The sequence below is a fragment of the Rana temporaria genome, chromosome 2, assembly GCF_905171775.1.
Source record: "Rana temporaria chromosome 2, aRanTem1.1, whole genome shotgun sequence".
Classification (NCBI taxonomy): domain Eukaryota; kingdom Metazoa; phylum Chordata; class Amphibia; order Anura; family Ranidae; genus Rana; species Rana temporaria.
Genome location: NC_053490.1, coordinates 209,055 through 228,379, shown reverse-complemented (window position 1 = coordinate 228,379; position 19,325 = coordinate 209,055). Strand labels below are relative to the sequence as shown.

Below are 19,325 nucleotides of genomic sequence, written 5' to 3'. Positions count from 1 at the left end.
TAAGTATCACATGTTTGTTATTTTCGAAAAGGACATTTGAACATCCCTTCACCTTCAGACTTGGGACACCCCTTCCCCTTCAGACTCGGGACATCCCTTCAGACTCAGGACATCCCTTCACCTTCAGACTCGGGACATCCCTTCACCTTCAGACTCGGGACATCCCTTCACCTTCAGACTCGGGACATCCCTTCACCTTCAGACTCAATTTATTTATTTATTTATTAAAATTCTTAAAAGTACAAAAAAAGTACAAAACGCAGTCAGTTACCCGTAGGCCTCGATGCGCCGAGAACAACAATACAGCAACAACCAAAAAACACACACAGGCAGCGGAACAGATCAAATTTAAAATAGTTAGCAGATCAAAGAACTATAAAAACCTATGTAATTCCATAGGCTAGACTGAAAAGCTCAGTTTTTAAAAGCTTCCTGAACTTAAAAAGATCATTCTCAAGCCTTAATTTTAGAGGCAGGGAGTTCCAAAACTGTGCTCCCTGGACCGCACTCGTCCTCCCTCCGCATTTTTCTTACGAAATTTAGGAATCACCAAAGTTTCCAAATTAGCCGACCTTAAGGTACGGTTGGGCACATACTTGGTGAATTTTTCCTGCAGGTACACTGGCCCCTTGCCATGGGTAGCCCTGTGCACCATGCATCCAGTCTTAAACAGAACCCGTTCCTTCACGGGTAGCCAATGCAGGGCTCTCAGCGATGGCGTGATGTGGTCACGATGACCAACACCCGTGAGTAGCCTCGCAGCGGCATTCTGAATAAGCTGTAATTTGTGCATGATGTTATTAGGTAAACCCAGGTACAAAGCATTACAATAATCTAATCGACTTCCAATAATAGCATTGACCATGGAGATCTTATGCGATTCTTCAATGAAGCGAAAAGTCGACCTCAGGAGTTTCAAGTGGAAGTGACAAGAACTCACCACCTGGTTTACCTGTGGTCGTAGCGTCAATCTCTCGTCCAAGATGATTCCCAAATCCCTGACCTGGGTGACTGGCACTGGGACCGATGAAAACGAGTCCGGCCAGGTAGGGAAACCGCCCGACCATGGCTGATTGCATAAAACCATGCACTCAGTCTTGGAGCCATTGAGCATAAGATAATTGGCCCCCATCCAGGCTTGAATTTCCTCCAGGCAGGTGGCCAGAGTTATCTGTGCCCCCCCATCCCTGGGCAGAGGAATGTAGAACTGGGTGTCGTCAGCGTAGACATGAAAAGATAGGTTGTGGCGGCGGATGATATATAGCAGAGGCCTCAGATAGATGTTGAACAGGAGCGGCGATAACGCCGACCCTTGAGGGACTCCACAGAACAGGGGACTATCAGAAGAGCAGTGCAGTCCCAGCCTTACTCTCTGAACCCTGTCCAGCAGAAATGAGGTCATCCATGCCAATGCTATACCATCAATGCCTGCCACAGTCCCTAATCGATCAAGCAGTCTAGAATGATCGATGGTATCGAATGCTGCCGACAGATCCAGCAATACCAAGGCCGAAGCCTCATTTCTGTCCAGGGCCCAGAGTAGATCATCCTGAACTTTGGTCAAGGCGGTTTCAGGACCTCTTCCTGGTCGGAATCCAGATTGAAAATCATCGAGAATGGAATTGGACTCGAGATGGGGCTGAATTTGCCACACTGCGGCTCGTTCCATGATTTTTGCCAGAAATGGTAGAGTTGAAATAGGACGATTATTGCTCAACACGGAGCGTGCCAGGTTAGCTTTCTTCAGCAGGGGAATAATCACAGCCCGCTTCAGAATACCCGGCACTGTTCCGGTGGAGAAGGAAGTATTTACAATGTCGGCAATAAAGGGGGCCAATGTCTCTGCGGCGTCCTTCACTAGTTGCGCAATGCAGGGATCAAATGATGAGGACGAGGCTCTAAGAGACTTGAGGATATTCAGAATATCTAAAGTAGAGACGTCCACAAAACTAGAGAATCTTGTACCTTCATAGATGGGACAAGATTCCTCAATATCTACTACTTTGATATTATTCCTAATAATTTCTATCTTTTCATTAAAATAATTTGATAAAATATTACAAAACTCTGGTGAAGCTTCTTCTTCCGGCTGTCTACATGCTGGATTAGCTAGATTTTTCGCAACTCTAAAGAGTTCAGCTGCTGCATTTTTAGCATTAGCAATTTTTTCAGAGAAAAACTGCTTTTTGGCAGTTTGTATCCCTAGTTTATAGTTCCTCAGGGCTGCGGTATATACCTCCTTGGAGGCGGGCACCGGATTTTTTCTCCACGCTTTCTCCGCTGCTCTGCACTTCCATTTTAAACTTCTGGTCACCTGGGTAAACCAGAGGGGATTATTATTTGCTTGCCTAATGCAATGATTTCTCTTTAGGGGGGCTAAGTAGTCGAGCGCTTTTGTAATAGCCGTATTGAAAAAATAATTTTCTCAGCTGCGACTTTAGTGGACTCAAACGATGCCTTATCAATATTCAACAGGAAGTGGTTACTAAAAGCCTTAACAGATATTTTAGTGAGATTTCTCGAAAATTTTGGAATACTGTTCCTATTAGGAACATGAGGTGACTTTTTGTGAAATTTATGGCTGTGATCAAATAATATTAATTTGTGATCACTCCATATAATCTCTTTCGGGGGATATACTTTCTCTATACATCCTGACTGGAAAAGCCAGTCCAGGGTGTGGCCCGCTTTATGAGTAGCCCCTATGACATCTTGGCTATAGCCAATGGAGTTTGCAAATGCAATCAACTGCTGGGCTTCCGAATTATTTACATCGTCAGCCCAGCAATTGAAATCTCCCAAGACTATAGATTGGGCATATCGCAGGGATTGAGTCGTTAGGAGTTCGCACATCTCCTCGCCAAACCTAGCTTTAGCGTTAGGAGGATGATAAATCACTGCCATTCCTATGGTTACTTCAGGGCTCAAGTTGCACTGCAGGAAAAGTGTCTCCATAGACGCATAAGAATCCTGCGTGCAAGTTTTTATAATTTTCAACTTAGCCTTGTATATGCAGGCAGTTCCTCCACCCCTCCCCGAGCTACGATCACAAGATAGTAGCTTATACCCAGGCGGGACCAATTCGTCCAGTCTGGGCGGGGAAGCAGGAGAGAACCAGGTTTCCGTGATTAGCAGGTAATCTAAATCATACTCTAATAAGGTATCATAAATGGCTGTCGCGTTTTTTACCGCAAACCGCGCATTAAGAAGTCCTCCTTTTATTGTAGAATTAATTTGTTTATGGGTTGGGGTTTTTTCATCTATCAAAGTATCTGCATTAGCAACTTTTGGTACTGACAAGATTTTCTCAGCTATAAGATTAAAATTAAAATCAAGCAAATTATATTTATTCAATTTCATCAAGGTTCTAACGGGAACATGTCCTTCCATATTAAAGGTTTTTAATTGGACAGAAGAGTACACAGTTCTACTCTGACTTTGAGGACTATAATGGATGGTCGATACCATAACGTCCGGCCTACCACCAGTTTCCATTATAAATAAATGTAAAAAATACTAAAACTCTTACCAGGAAGACTAAGCTGTTATAATTAGCCATACTATGTCTATAAAAGCAACTGCTACCAAGAATCACAATCAAAGGCTCACCTCGACTGCTGCATGGTAAAATTTGTGCCCAACTCAAAAAAAGGGGGGGGGGGGGAACCCACCCGACCCACCCCTAGACATCTCTTCACCTTCAGACTCGGGACATCCCTTCACCTTCAGACTCGGGACATCCCTTCACCTTCAGACTCGGGACATCCCTTCACCTTCAGACTCGGGACATCCCTTCACCTTCAGACTCGGGACATCTCTTCACCTTCAGACTCGGAACATCCCTTCACCTTCAGACTCTAGACATCTCTTCACCTTCAGACTCGGGACATCCCTTCACCTTCAGACTCGGGACAACCCTTCACCTTCAGACTCGGGACATCCCTTCACCTTCAGACTCGGGACATCTCTTCACCTTCAGACTCGGGACATCCCTTCACCTTCAGACTCGGGACATCCCTTCACCTTCAGACTCGGGACATCTCTTCACCTTCAGACTCGGAACATCCCTTCACCTTCAGACTCTAGACATCTCTTCACCTTCAGACTCGGGACATCTCTTCACCTTCAGACTCGGGACATCCCTTCACCTTCAGACTCGGGACATCCCTTCACCTTCAGACTCGGGACATCCCTTCACCTTCAGACTCGGGACATCCCTTCACCTTCAGACTCGGGACATCTCTTCACCTTCAGACTCGGAACATCCCTTCACCTTCAGACTCTAGACATCTCTTCACCTTCAGACTCGGGACATCCCTTCACCTTCAGACTCGGGACAACCCTTCACCTTCAGACTCGGGACATCCCTTCACCTTCAGACTCGGGACATCTCTTCACCTTCAGACTCGGGACATCCCTTCACCTTCAGACTCGGGACATCCCTTCACCTTCAGACTCGGGACATCTCTTCACCTTCAGACTCGGAACATCCCTTCACCTTCAGACTCTAGACATCTCTTCACCTTCAGACTCGGGACATCCCTTCACCTTCAGACTCGGGACATCCCTTCACCTTCAGACTCGGGACATCCCTTCACCTTCAGACTCGGGACATCCCTTCACCTTCAGACTCGGGACATCCTTTCCCCTTCAGACTCGGGACATCCCTTCCCCTTCAGACTCGGGACATCCCTTCACCTTCAGACTCGGGACATCCCTTCACCTTCAGACTCGGGACATCCCTTCACCTTCAGACTCGGGACATCCCTTCACCTTCAGACTCTAGACATCTCTTCACCTTCAGACTCGGGACATCCCTTCACCTTTAGACCCTAGACATCTCTTCACCTTCAGACTCGGGACATCCCTTCACCTTCAGACTTGGGACACCCCTTCACCTTCAGACTCGGGACATCCCTTCACCTTCAGACTTGGGACACCCCTTCACCTTCAGACTCTAGACATCCCTTCACCTTCAGACTCTGGACATCTCTTCACCTTCAGACTCGGGACATCCCTTCACCTTCAGACTCGGGACATCTCTTCACCTTCAGACTCGGGACATCCCTTCACCTTCAGACTCTAGACATCCCTTCACCTTCAGACTCAGGACATCCCTTCACCTTCAGACTCGGGACATCCCTTCACCTTCAGACTCGGGACATCCCTTTCCCTTCAGACTCTAGACATCTCTTCCCCTTCAGACTCGGGACATCCCTTCACCTTCAGACTCAGGACATCCCTTCCCCTTCAGACTCAGGACATCCCTTCACCTTCAGACTCGGGACATCCCTTCACCTTCAGACTCGGGACATCCCTTCACCTTCAGACTCAGGACATCCCTTCACCTTCAGACTTGGGACATCCCTTCACCTTTAGACTCGGGACATCCCTTCCCCTTCAGACTCTAGACATCTCTTCCCCTTCAGACTCGGGACATCCCTTCACCTTCAGACTCGGGACATCCCTTCACCTTCAGACTCAGGACATCCCTTCCCCTTCAGACACGGGACATCCCTTCACCTTCAGACTTGGGACATCCCTTCACCTTCAGACTCGGGACATCCCTTCACCTTCAGACTCGGACATCCCTTCACCTTCAGACTTGGGGCAGCCCTTCACCTTCAGACTCGGGACATCCCTTCACCTTCAGACTCGGGACATCCCTTCACCTTCAGACTCGGACATCCCTTCCCCTTCAGGCTCGGGACATCCCTTCCCCTTCAGACTCGGGACATCCCTTCCCCTTCAGACTTGGGACATCCCTTCACCTTCAGACTTGGGACATCCCTTCACCTTCAGACTCGGGACATCCCTTCACCTTCAGACGCAGGACATCCCTTCACCTTCAGACTTGGGACATCCCTTCACCTTCAGACTTGGGACATCCCTTCACCTTCAGACTTGGGACATCCCTTCACCTTCAGACTTGGGACATCCCTTCACCTTCAGACTTGGGACATCCCTTCACCTTCAGACTCGGGACATCCCTTCACCTTCAGACTCGGGACATCCCTTCACCTTCAGACGCAGGACATCCCTTCACCTTCAGACTTGTGACATCCCTTCACCTTCAGACTTGTGACATCCCTTCACCTTCAGACTTGTGACATCCCTTCACCTTCAGACTTGGGACATCCCTTCACCTTCAGACTTGGGACATCCCTTCACCTTCAGACTTGGGACATCCCTTCACCTTCAGACTTGGGACATCCCTTCACCTTCAGACTTGGGACATCCCTTCACCTTCAGACTCGGGACATCCCTTCACCTTCAGACTCGGGACATCCCTTCCCCTTCAGACTCGGGACATCCCTTCCCCTTCAGACTTGGGACATCCCTTCACCTTCAGACTTGGGACATTCCTTCACCTTCAGACTTGGAACATCCCGAGGACACCCAGAATGTCAGAGTAAATGTAGAAATACACAAGCCATCTGTGACAAACCCTTGTCCTCCACAGGACTCTGTCCGCTGTCAATGCTTTCCCTGTCTGGTACCACACAATCCAAGGCTCCCCCCCCCTCAGTCACCAGACAACACCTCAGTGTAGAGTGGCAAACAACAAACCTTGGAAAACAGAGCGGGTTAAACTGTCCAATGACAATGGACACACAGGTCAGGTGTGTTCAAACTTCTCATCAGTAAACAGTCTTATCCGCAGGGGGCTGCTGGGGGAATCCCCCCTCCCTCTTTCCTCACAGCAAATAATATTTTAGGCAGACACCACAATAGACAATAGAATACTGTCACACCTCAAACCATCCCAGCAAATAGTACACAACAGCATGAGACAACACACAATATATATATATATATATATATATATATATATATACAACATTGAGTCTGACTAGCTCAGACCATAGTGGGGTTCTCAGTCAGCCTGTACCCCTATTAGAGACACAGGGGGATCTACACATAAGAGGGGTCGGGGAAGCTTGACAAGGAGCCTCCAGAGCTCTCCAGGGTAAGCTGAGTCCCACAAATCCCCCATCCAAAGTGACTCCTGTCACACCATCCATAAAGAACATGTATGAAAATATGTTCTACAATCAGGTGCTGAATCTCAAATGACTGCGGGTATTGGGGAGAACCAAACACAAGTGTCCCCCCAAAACTGAAAACTTCTCAATAAGGTTTTTCTTCTTTTCAGGAGACACAGATGTGAGCAGAGTGTTGGATTTATCTCATTTGTTTTTTCTCTCAGCTTCCAGAGATGATCTGCAGGACACGGTGACAATCATCACCTGGGGATTGACCGTCGTCAGTATTATTGGAATCCTAATCGTGATGAACAGACTCGTGGGTATTCTCTAGAAGAGTACCTGAATGAAGACAACTGTGATTTCCAACACTGCTTCGGTGAATGATTTGTGAATCTGGTGAAAGTCGTCTTCTCCCCCCTTCCAGGGAACCGCGCTCAGATAAGGAAATGTCTTCCAGTGTGAAGATACATTGGATAGAAAGATATGAGAATCGTCTTCTGGTGGGGTGGTGGATCCGCTACATTTTAGCACTTCTTTTCTATATTTAAACTCTTTCTGGAGACGGGTGGACAACAAATACCAGATTGCCTTTTAAATTATTGTGCCTTGTTAAACTGTCTTTATTATTACTGTTACCGATCTGTTGCTGGTTGGGGGTTGGCGTGTTCCTCCATGGACTCGATTCTCAGGAATCTCTGCTGCTAATGATCACCGAATCTCTGATTTGTGTTTACATGATCTGATTGGAGGAATGTTACAGAGGGTGGTGGAGCCAATATCCGGCTGTGATCCATGAATGTCAAAGGGGCGTCGATGAGCCTGTATCCAGCCATGGTCCATGAATGTTATAGCAGGTGGTTGAGCTGATCTCTAGGCATGATCCATGAATGTCCAAGAGGGTGGTGGATCCATATTTAGCCATGGTTCAGGAATATCAAAAAGGGTGGAGGAGCTGGTGTCCAGCCATGGTCCATGAATGTCATAGAGGGCGGTGGAGATGGTGTCCAGGCACGATCCATAAATACCCAAGCGACTTGGTAAAGCTGATGTCCCAACATTGATCCATGAATACCAAAGAGGGTGGTTTAGCTGATGTCCAGCCATGGTCCAAAAATGTCATAGCAGGTGAACGAGACAGTAACAAGCCATGGTCCCCGAATGTCAAAGAGGGTGGTAGAGACAGCATGTAGTCATGGCCCATGAATGACAAAAAAGGGTGGAAGAGCTGGTGTCCAGCCATGGTCCATGAATGTCAAAATGGGAGGTGGAGATGGTGTCCAGGCACGATCCATAAATACCCAAGCGACTTGGTAAAGCTTCATGTCCAGCAAAGGTCCATGAATACCAAAGAGGGTGGTTTAGCTGGTGATCGGCCATGGTTTGTGAATGTCAAAGAGGGTGGTAGAGACAACATCTGGTCATGGTCCATGAATGTCAAAGAGGGTGCAAGAGCTTGGAAAACATGGAAATCGATGGACAGCCGCACTCCGGATAAACTTGAGAAAGTTGTCTTTATTGATAAAAGTAAGACATGTACATCCAAAGATACAGTCACATAAGGGGACAGCCGACGCGTTTCGCACACAGTTAGTGCTTAGTCATGGTGTGCAAGAGCTGGTGTCCAGCCATGGTCCAAAAATGTCATAGCAGGTGAACGAGACGGTAACAAGCCATGGTCCGTGAATGTCCAAGAGGGTTCTAGAGACAGCATCCAGTCATGGCCCATAAATGTCATAGCGAGTGGGGGAGACGGTATCCAGCCATGGTCATAAGCTATGACTAAGCACTAGTTTCAGTGCGAAACGCGGCAGTGGTTGTAGTGCTGTCCTTCTTTTAATAAAGGCTACAATTTGTTCAGAGTGCGGCTGTCCAGAGACAATTTTTGTTCCTGCTTTATCCAGCCATGGTCCATTGGTGTCAGAGGGTGGTGGAGCCAGTGCAGCCATGGTCCATGGGTGTCAGAGGGTGGTGGAGTCAGTGCCCAGCCATGGTCCATGGGTGTAAGAGGGTGGTGGAGCCAGTGCCCAGCCATGGTCCATGAATGTCAGAGAGTGGTGGAGCCAGTGCCCAGCCATGGTCCATGGGTGTCAGAGGGTGGTGGAGCCAGTGTCCAGCCATGGTCCATGAATGTCAGAGGGTGGTGGAGTCGGTGTCCAGCCATGGTCCATGGGTGTCAGAGGGTGGTGGAGCCAGTGTCCAGCCATAGTGCATGGGTGTCAGAGGGTGGTGGAGCCAGTGCCCAGCCATGGTCCATGAATGTCAGAGGGTGGTAGAGTCGGTGTCCAGCCATGGTCCATTGGTGTCAGAGGGTGGTGGAGCCGGTGTCCAGCCATGGTCCATGGGTGTCAGAGGGTGGTGGAGTCAGTGCCCAGCCATGGTCCATGAATGTCAGAGGGTGGTGGTGTCAGTGCCCAGCCATGATCCATGGGTGTAAGAGGGTGGTGGAGCCAGTGCCCAGCCATGGTCCATGAATGTCAGAGAGTGGTGGAGCCAGTGCCCAGCCATGGTCCATGGGTGTCAGAGGGTGGTGGAGCCGGTGTCCAGCCATGGTCCATGGGTGTCAGAGGGTGGTGGAGCCAGTGTCCAGCCATAGTGCATGGGTGTCAGAGGGTGGTGGAGTCAGTGCCCAGCCATGGTCCATGAATGTCAGAGGGTGGTGGAGTCGGTGTCCAGCCATGGTCCATTGGTGTCAGAGGGTGGTGGAGCCGGTGTCCAGCCATGGTCCATGGGTGTTAGAGGGTGGTGGAGTCAGTGCCCAGCCATGGTCCATGAATGTCAGAGGGTGGTGGAGTCGGTGTCCAGCCATGGTCCATGAATGTCAGAGGGTGGTGGTGTCAGTGCCCAGCCATGATCCATGGGTGTCAGAGGGTGGTGGAGCCGGTGTCCAGCCATGGTCCATGATAACAGAGGGTGGTGGAGCCGGTGTCCAGCCATGGTCCATGGGTGTCAGAGGGTGGTGGAGCCAGTGCCCAGCCATGGTCCATGGGTGTCAGAGGGTGGTGGAGTCAGTGCCCAGCCATGGTCCATGGGTGTCAGAGGGTGGTGGAGTCGGTGTCCAGCCATGGTCCATGAATGTCAGAGGGTGGTGGAGCCGGTGTCCAGCCATGGTCCATGGGTGTCAGAGGGTGGTGGAGCCAGTGCCCAGCCATGGTCCATGGGTGTCAGAGGGTGGTGGAGTCAGTGCCCAGCCATGGTTCATGAATGTCAGAGGGTGGTGGAGTCGGTGTCCAGCCATGGTCCATTGGTGTCAGAGGGTGGTGGAGCCGGTGTCCAGCCATGGTCCATGGGTGTTAGAGGGTGGTGGAGTCAGTGCCCAGCCATGGTCCATGAATGTCAGAGGGTGGTGGAGTCGGTGTCCAGCCATGGTCCATGAATGTCAGAGGGTGGTGGAGTCGGTGTCCAGCCATGGTCCATGAATGTCAGAGGGTGGTGGTGTCAGTGCCCAGCCATGATCCATGGGTGTCAGAGGGTGGTGGAGCCGGTGTCCAGCCATGGTCCATGATAACAGAGGGTGGTGGAGCCGGTGTCCAGCCATGGTCCATGGGTGTCAGAGGGTGGTGGAGCCAGTGCCCAGCCATGGTCCATGGGTGTCAGAGGGTGGTGGAGTCAGTGCCCAGCCATGGTCCATGGGTGTCAGAGGGTGGTGGAGTCGGTGTCCAGCCATGGTCCATGAATGTCAGAGGGTGGTGGAGCCGGTGTCCAGCCATGGTCCATGGGTGTCAGAGGGTGGTGGAACCAGTGCCCAGCCATGGTCCATGGGTGTCAGAGGGTGGTGGAGTCAGTGCCCAGCCATGGTTCATGAATGTCAGAGGGTGGTGGAGTCGGTGTCCAGCCATGGTCCATTGGTGTCAGAGGGTGGTGGAGCCGGTGTCCAGCCATGGTCCATGGGTGTTAGAGGGTGGTGGAGTCAGTGCCCAGCCATGGTCCATGAATGTCAGAGGGTGGTGGAGTCGGTGTCCAGCCATGGTCCATGAATGTCAGAGGGTGGTGGAGTCGGTGTCCAGCCATGGTCCATGAATGTCAGAGGGTGGTGGTGTCAGTGCCCAGCCATGATCCATGGGTGTCAGAGGGTGGTGGAGCCGGTGTCCAGCCATGGTCCATGATAACAGAGGGTGGTGGAGCCGGTGTCCAGCCATGGTCCATGGGTGTCAGAGGGTGGTGGAGCCAGTGCCCAGCCATGGTCCATGGGTGTCAGAGGGTGGTGGAGTCAGTGCCCAGCCATGGTCCATGGGTGTCAGAGGGTGGTGGAGTCGGTGTCCAGCCATGGTCCATGAATGTCAGAGGGTGGTGGAGCCGGTGTCCAGCCATTACCACCTGCAAGTTCCACTTGTCCAAAGGAGGATTACACTTCGTGTTCTTCATCCAACATCATGCCTGGAAATGCAGCTTTACCAGGCCTTAGATGGGGTGATATACAGAGGAGGGGTGGTGTCACCCTAGGACAGGACTATGAAGCTCCTCCCCCTCTCCTCCTCCACACAATATAGGAAGGAGGTCCAAGACAGCTGGGATCAGTTCAACTGATTAAAACTCAGTACAGGAAGTTATCAGCTCAAAAGATTTCTGGCAGGATCAACAGGTATATTTGATTGCACTTATTGTTACATATTCCTCATTTTGATCTTCAATGTTTAGAATTTTCATTAAAATTTGATGATTGTGTTATTTACGTTCCGTGTGTTTTATGTCCCGAGCCCGACTCATTCTAGAGCTGAATGGGGCCTAGTTGTCATATGTCTCCAGTCCACAACTCCCAGATCATGTCCCCAGTCGCCGACAACTCGAACGATCATGTCCCCAGTCTCTGACAACTCCAACGATCATGTCCCCAGTCTCCGACAACTCCAACGATCATGTCCCCAGTCTCCAACAACTCCTAGATCATGTCCCCAGTCTCCAACATCTACTAGATCATGTCCCCAGTCTCTAACATCTCCTAGATCATGTCCCCAGTCTCCGACAACTCCTAGATCATGTCCCTAGTCTCCGACAACTCCTAGATCATGTCCCCAGTCGCCGACAACTCCAAATATCATGTCCCCAGTCGCCGACAACTCCCAGATCATGTCCCCAGTCTCCGACAACTCCAAGATCATGTCCCCAGTCTCCAACATCTCCTAGATCATGTCCCCAGTCGCCAACAACTCCTAGATCATGTCCCCAGTCTCCAACATCTCCTACATCATGTCCCCAGTCTCCAACATCTCCTAGATCATGTCCCCAGTCTCCAACATCTCCTAGATCATGTCCCCAGTCGCCAACAACTCCTAGATCATGTCCCCAGTCTCCAACATCTCCTATATCATGTCCCCAGTCTCCAACATCTCCTATATCATGTCCCCAGTCTCCAACATCTCCTAGATCATGTCCCCAGTCTCCAACAACTCCTAGATCATGTCCCCAGTCTCCAACAACTCCTAGATCATGTCTCCAACATCTCGATCATGTCCCCAGTCTCCAACATCTCCTAGATCATGTCCCCAGTCTCCAACAACTCCTAGATCATGTCCCCAGTCTCCAACATCTCCTAGATCATGTCCCCAGTCTCCAACAACTCTTAGATCATGTCCCCAGTCTCCAACATTTCCTAGATCATGTCCCCAGTCTCCAACAACTCCTAGATCATGTCCCCAGTCTCCAACATCTCCTAGATCATGTCCCCAGTCCCCAACATCTCCTAGATCATGTCCCCAGTCTACAACATCTCCTAGATCATGTCCCCAGTCTCCAACAACTCCTAGATCATGTCCCCAGTCTCCAACAACTCCTAGATCATGTCCCCAGTCTCCAACAACTCCTAGATCATGTCCCCAGTCTCCAACAACTCCTAGATCATGTCCCCAGTCTCCAACATCTCCTAGATCATGTCTCCAGTCTCCAACAACTCCTAGATCATGTCCCCAGTCCCCAACATCCCCTAGATCATGTCCCCAGTCTCCAACATTTCCTAGATCATGTCCCCAGTCTCCAACATCTCCTAGATCATGTCCCCAATCTCCAACAACTCCTAGATCATGTCCCCAGTCTCCAACAACTCCTAGATCGTGTCCCCAGTCTCCAACATCTCCTAGATCATGTCTCCAGCCTCCAACAACAACTAGATCATGTCCCCAGTCTCCAACATCTCCTAGATCATGTCCCCTGTCTCCAACATCTCCAAGATCATGTCTCCAGTCTCCAACAACTCCTAGATCATGTCCCGACTCCCCAATCTCCAACAACTCCTAGATCATGTCCCCAGTCTCCAACATATCCTAGATCATGTCCCCAGTCTCCAACAACTCCTAGATCATGTCCCCAGTCTCCAACAACTCCTAGATCATGTCCCCAGTCTCCAACAACTCCTAGATCATGTCCCCAGTCTCCAACAACTCATTGTTCCCATATGTCCCCAGTCTCCAACATATCCTAGATCATGTCCCCAGTCTCCAACATATCTTAGATCATGTCTCCAGCCTCCAACAACTCCTAGATCATGTTCCCAGTCTCTAACATCTCCTAGATCATGTCCCCAATCTCCAACAACTCCTAGATCATGTCCCCAGTCTCCAACATCTCCTAGATCATGTCTCCAGCCTCCAACAACTCCTAGATCATGTCCCCAGTCTCCAACATCTCCTAGATCATGTCCCCAGTCTCCAACATCTCCTAGATCATGTCTCCAGTCTCCAAGAACTCCTAGATCATGTCCCGACTCTCCAGTCTCCAACAACTCCTAGATCATGTCCCCAGTCTCCAACATATCCTAGATCATGTCCCCAGTCTCCAACATATCCTAGATCATGTCCCCAGTCTCCAACAACTCCTAGATCATGTCCCCAGTCTCCAACAACTCCTAGATCATGTCCCCAGTCTCCAACAACTCATTGTTCCCATATGTCCCCAGTCTCCAACATATCCTAGATCATGTCCCCACTCCCCAGTCTCCAACATATCCTAGATCATGTCCCCAGACTCCAAGAACTCCTAGATCATGTCTCCAGCCTCCAACAACTCCTAGATCATGTTCCCAGTCTCTAACATCTCCTAGATCATGTCCCCAGTCTCCAACAACCCCTAGATCATGTCCCCAGTCTCCAACAACTCCTAGATCATGTCCCCAGTCTCCAACAACTCCTAGCTCATGTCCCCAGTCTCCAACAACTCCTAGATCATGTCCCCAGTCTCCAACATATCCTAGATCATGTCCCCAGTCTCCAACATATCCTAGATCATGTCCCTAGACTGCAACAACTCCCAGATTATGTCCCCAGTCTCCAACATCTCCTAGATCATGTCCCCAGTCTCCAACATCTCCTAGATCATGTCTCCAGTCTCCAACATCTCCTAGATTATGTCCCCAGTCTCCAACAACTCCTATTTCATGTCTCCAGTTTCCAACAACTCCTAGATCATGTCCCCAGTCTCTAACATCTCCTAGATCATGTCCCCAGTCTCCAACAACTCCTAGATCATGTCCCCAGTCTCCAACAACTCCTAGATCATGTCCCAAGTCTCCAACAACTCCTAGATCATGTCCCCAGTCTCCAACAACTCCTAGATCATGTAACCAGTCTCCAGCAACTCCTAGATCATGTCTCCAGTCTCCAACATCTCCTAGATCATGTCTCCAGTCTCCAACAACTCCTAGATCATGTCCCCAGTCTCCAACAACTCCTAGATCATGTCCCCAGTCTCCAACAACTCCTAGATCATGTCCCCAGTCTCCAACAACTCCTAGATCATGTCCCCAGTCTCCAACAACTCCTAGGTCATGTTCCCAGTCTCCAACAACTCCTAGATCATGTCTCCAGTCTCCAACATCTCCTAGATCATGTCCCCAGTCTCCAACAACTCCTAGATCATGTCCCCAGTCTCCAACAACTCCTAGATCATGTCCCCAGTCTCCAACAACTCCTAGATCATGTCTCCAGTCTCCAACATCTCCTAGATCATGTCCCCAGTCTCCAACAACTCCTAGATCATGTCTCCAGTCTCCAACAACTCCTAGATCATGTCCCCAGTCTCCAACATCTCCTAGATCATGACATCGAAATGAGATGGGAGGATGGAATGGTATAATAAATCTGAGTGACAGAAGTGATGAGCGCCCCCTGTGGGTCGGGGGTTATAGAATTGCTGCGTCTCCTCCACACCCCCTCTTGGCTCTTGAAATCCTCCTGATAAAGATGCAGCAAAAATCAATAGAAGTGAACCGACTGGTTCCAGTCCTGGAATGCTGAGCCGGGTAACGGGGATTTTTCTTGAGTCATCCATGACTAATGGATGTGCAGATTACCGAGGCTCCGAATTTTCCCCAAAAGGCTTCAAGCAACAAAAAAGAAACCCCATCCTTACACTCTAAAATTGACCACTCGACACACACTCCTTTTTGGAGTCGAATGGCCTTAGCAGCCATTTGTTTATTACAAAAACATAATACAATACAAAAATTATTCAACATACAATTTTAATGCATATAATACATCTTGCATAAACCGTTACAACAAAACAAACTGAGTTTTTAAACCATCCTGGTCTAGAGATCTTTGAAAGACAATTCTTTTCCCTAAATGGTTGTATCTGTACCCCATTAACCAAAAAGATCCCACGCCGTATATTACGCCAGCTCAGGGACAATTCCAATTTACCTCCTTCAGATACAACCACCTACCGAAAAACCATTGTTCCCATTTGTCTAGTTAGTAAGGGAAGGGACACCCATACCTCCAGATGGGCCCAACCCCCCTAAACCTCCATTAATTTCTCAACACCGCCTTCAAAGACCTCATAGACCTCCCGCCACAGCACACTTACGGGTGTGTCGCCCCCCTAAGACGGAGGGCCCGCTGAATGCCATCCTGCAAGCCTAGCTGCCACAGGTCAATGCCTATGGCATTCAGGTGAACGCCATCCGGACGCAAAAAAATGCCACGTCTCCTCCTCCAAATCCCGATGGTGCACGGCTACGCCTGCATTGCGAAGGAAAAATTTGGCCACCGCCTTGTTGACTTTGACCCTGGCCCTGTTGATCGAGCGAGCCAAACGCCATTCCGACCTGGCCACTATATCGGACCAAATAAAAATGGTATCCGGGAAAAAAGACTGAAGGCGCAGAAAGTCAAACTTGATGTGCCTGGTCAGCTCACGCGCACAGCGCAGACCAAGGTCATCACCGCCCACATGAAAAAGCATCACATCCGGGGCCCTATCCCAACTGGCATACTTGTGCATCTCCGGGACGACCCTTGACCAAAGCATGCCCGGAATACCCAGCCAACGCACCACTACCTCATTCTCAGGAAAACCCAACGACCTGCCCCCAGCCCGTACATCAGCCCTCCTGGCACCCCAATAAACATATGAATGTCCCATGATCCACACCAGGCAGGCCTCAGGATCTGAAAGAATAATGGGGAAAAAGGAAAGGGAAGGGGAAATGACAAAGCCCCCTAACGTACACAACGTCCACCCCACCACCCCCAAAACACTGCTGAACATAAAATATGGAAACACAGGATAGAGAAAGAAGAAATCATGAAACAAAAAACCCACGGCCCCACCAATATAGCGATTCACAACAAGTGAGGGCGAACATATGACCGGAAATGAGCCGACTGCCAACGGCCAATGCGTTGCACCACACTTGTCCCCCAAACCCCAGCGTGCCGCGTCCGTGGCCGCCCCTATGCGAAAAGAATGGGAAGAATAATTTTCTGCCCCCAGCCCAGCGGACACCAGGCATTTCCTAAAAACTGCCTGAAACTGGAAGCAAGACAAAGCAGTCGCATCCTCATGTTTAAAAAATACACCTGGGCCCTCGGGCCTGAGTTTACAAAATTCCCCCACAGCAGCAACCGGACACAGAGGGGATAATGGAATCGCTTTCAACTCAACCCGAGCCCCCCTTCGCAGAAACACGCCCACGGCGGACTCCCGGATCCAAACATCATGTACCCCTAGACCGCCGCCTCCCCGTTTACTGGGGCTAACGAGTTCGCCAACCCGGAAAGCCCCAAAAAATGCCAGGACAAAAACGGCCCGAAACAATACCTTCTCGTACTCAGAAACACATACTACCCCCAACTGGCCCACTACGGAGCCAAGAACCGCGAAAGAAACCAGACATCTCGTGTCAGATACTGCGCGACCCGCACGATAACCCCTCATGGCCCGCTTCACCAAAAAAGCCTTCGTCACATCCTTCGCCCCCGCAAGCTGGAACATAAAAGCCAAACCGGCCAACTTTCGAGAAACCCCAGCATCGAAATTCCTACCGATGAACAAAAGCAACAACTGTACCTCATCCCTCTCATGCGGACCTGCGTCTCCCAGGTCACTTACCAGAGCCCCCCATTCCTGCCAAACCTTACTGTATGCGGACCAGGTAGCCGTAGATAGCAACTGACGAATCAAGGAATGGGAAGTGGCAATGCAATGCTCCACAGCAGCTCGGGGGAGGGAATCCCGTGTAGCTCTGCATCCGGCGCCAATTGACGGGACCTGTGCCACTGGAAACGAGACAAAGCATCAGCCACTGAATTATCCACTCCCGGAACATGCACAGCAGACACAAAACAATTAAGCTGTAAACAAATCAGCACCAAGTGCCGCAATAATTGGATAACAGGAGGAGAAGAAGCCGAGTTGTTGTTAATAGCCTGCACTACCCCCATATTATCGCAATGGAATCGAACTCGACGATTACGAAAATCTTCACCCCAAAGTTCCACTGCCAGAACGATGGGAAACAACTCCAAAGCCGCAAGATTGCGCACCAGGCCAACCTCTCTCCATTCAGCCGGCCATTTGCCAGCGCTCCAACGCCCCTGGCAAAAAGCCCCAAAACCAGCCGAACCAGCCGCGTCTGTGTAGAGCTCCATGTCGAAATTCGACACCACCTGACCCAGCCAAAGGGAACGGCCATTGTAGGACGCCAGAAAAGTCTCCCAGACTCTCAAGTCCTCCCGATGGTCCTGCAACAGCCTGATGTAATGATGCGGCGACCTGACGCCAGCCGTAGCCGCCGCCAGACGCCGACAAAAAACTCGACCCATGGGCATAATGCGGCAGACAAAATTAAGTTTTCCGAGCAGAGATTGCAGGGCCCTCAACTGAATTTTCTTGCCCCGCACCGCAGCCGAAACCACAACTTTCAGATCCTCCAAATTGTCTAGAGGCAAGTGGCGCTCCATGGCCAAAGTGTCAATAACGATGCCCAAAAAACACAGTTCAGTGACTGGGCCCTCAGTCTTGTCCGCCGCTAAGGGGACACCAAACGAACCAAAAACATGTTGAACCGTAGACAGCAAGGAAGCGCAGATCGAACTTCCCGTTGGCCCTATACAAGGAAATCGTCCAGGTAATGAATGACCGAGGGACATCCCGAACCACCCAATTAAGAAACGTGCTAAACTGCTCGAACAGTGAACAGGAAATGGCACAGCCCATCGGCAAACATCTGTCAACAAAAAGCAAACCCTGCCATTGACAACCCAACAAACGGCAGCAACTGGGGTGTACCGGCAACAGCCGAAATGCCGCCTCAATGTCAGTCTTAGCCAACAACTCACCCTGACCATATCGGCGTACCAAATCCACTGCGGTATCAAACGATGTATAAGAAACTGCGCAGAGATCGGGGTCAATGGCATCATTAACAGACCCCCCCCGTGGATGCGACAAATGATGAATGAGCCGAAACATATTCGGCTCCTTCTTCGGCACCAACCCCAAGGGGAAACAACGAGATCGGGCACAGGCGGCGAATCAAAGGGGCCAGCCATACGACCCAACGCAACTTCTTTAAAAAAAAAATCTGAAACGATTTCTGGGTGATCCCGGGTAGAACGCACATTTTTGGCTGGAGGCGGGACCTCCTGCAACGTGCAATTTAAACGAAAACCCTCAACAAAACCCAGCTCCAATAACAAAGCCGCTGCACGATCAGGGTACCGCCTTAGAAACGGTGCCATCTTTTCTACCATCACCGGCGTCATCCCTTTTTCCAGAATCACCCCCTTTTCCACGTCCCCGCTTAAAACACTTCGCCTGCGGATGGGAGCCCCCACAGCTGGAACATTCGTGCCGGAAATGGCACTTGGCCCCAAATTTGCAGGTGCCGGAATTGAATTGCCAGCAGAAACCCACGCGATTACCGGCCGGTTGTGCAGTGGAGGCCGCACCCCCGGCCCCGCCGTGACAGGGCGCCACCGAATTCCTGGGAGAAGACATCAGCTTCATCCAAAGGCTTATGTCCTTGTGGTCCCAACGAATAGAAGGGCGAACCGCTTTACGCTGGCGAAATTGCTCGTTGTAACGCAGCCAAGCCACTCCCCCGTAAACCCGTTGTGCCTC

General features: G+C 50.3%; 1 protein-coding gene across 1 annotated transcript in view; it reads left to right on the top strand.

Annotated features, from left to right (window-relative positions):
• The window catches only part of LOC120928759 (ecto-ADP-ribosyltransferase 5-like), a 30,695-nt gene extending 22,654 nt beyond the window's left edge, over positions 1 to 8,041 (top strand). The window contains exon 8 of the mRNA XM_040339749.1: positions 7,211 to 8,041. Coding sequence (XP_040195683.1) covers positions 7,211 to 7,320 — 110 coding nt within the window. The 3' untranslated portion in view covers positions 7,321 to 8,041. The remainder of the gene's footprint in view (positions 1 to 7,210) is intronic.
• The last annotated feature ends 11,284 nt before the right edge of the window (positions 8,042 to 19,325 follow it).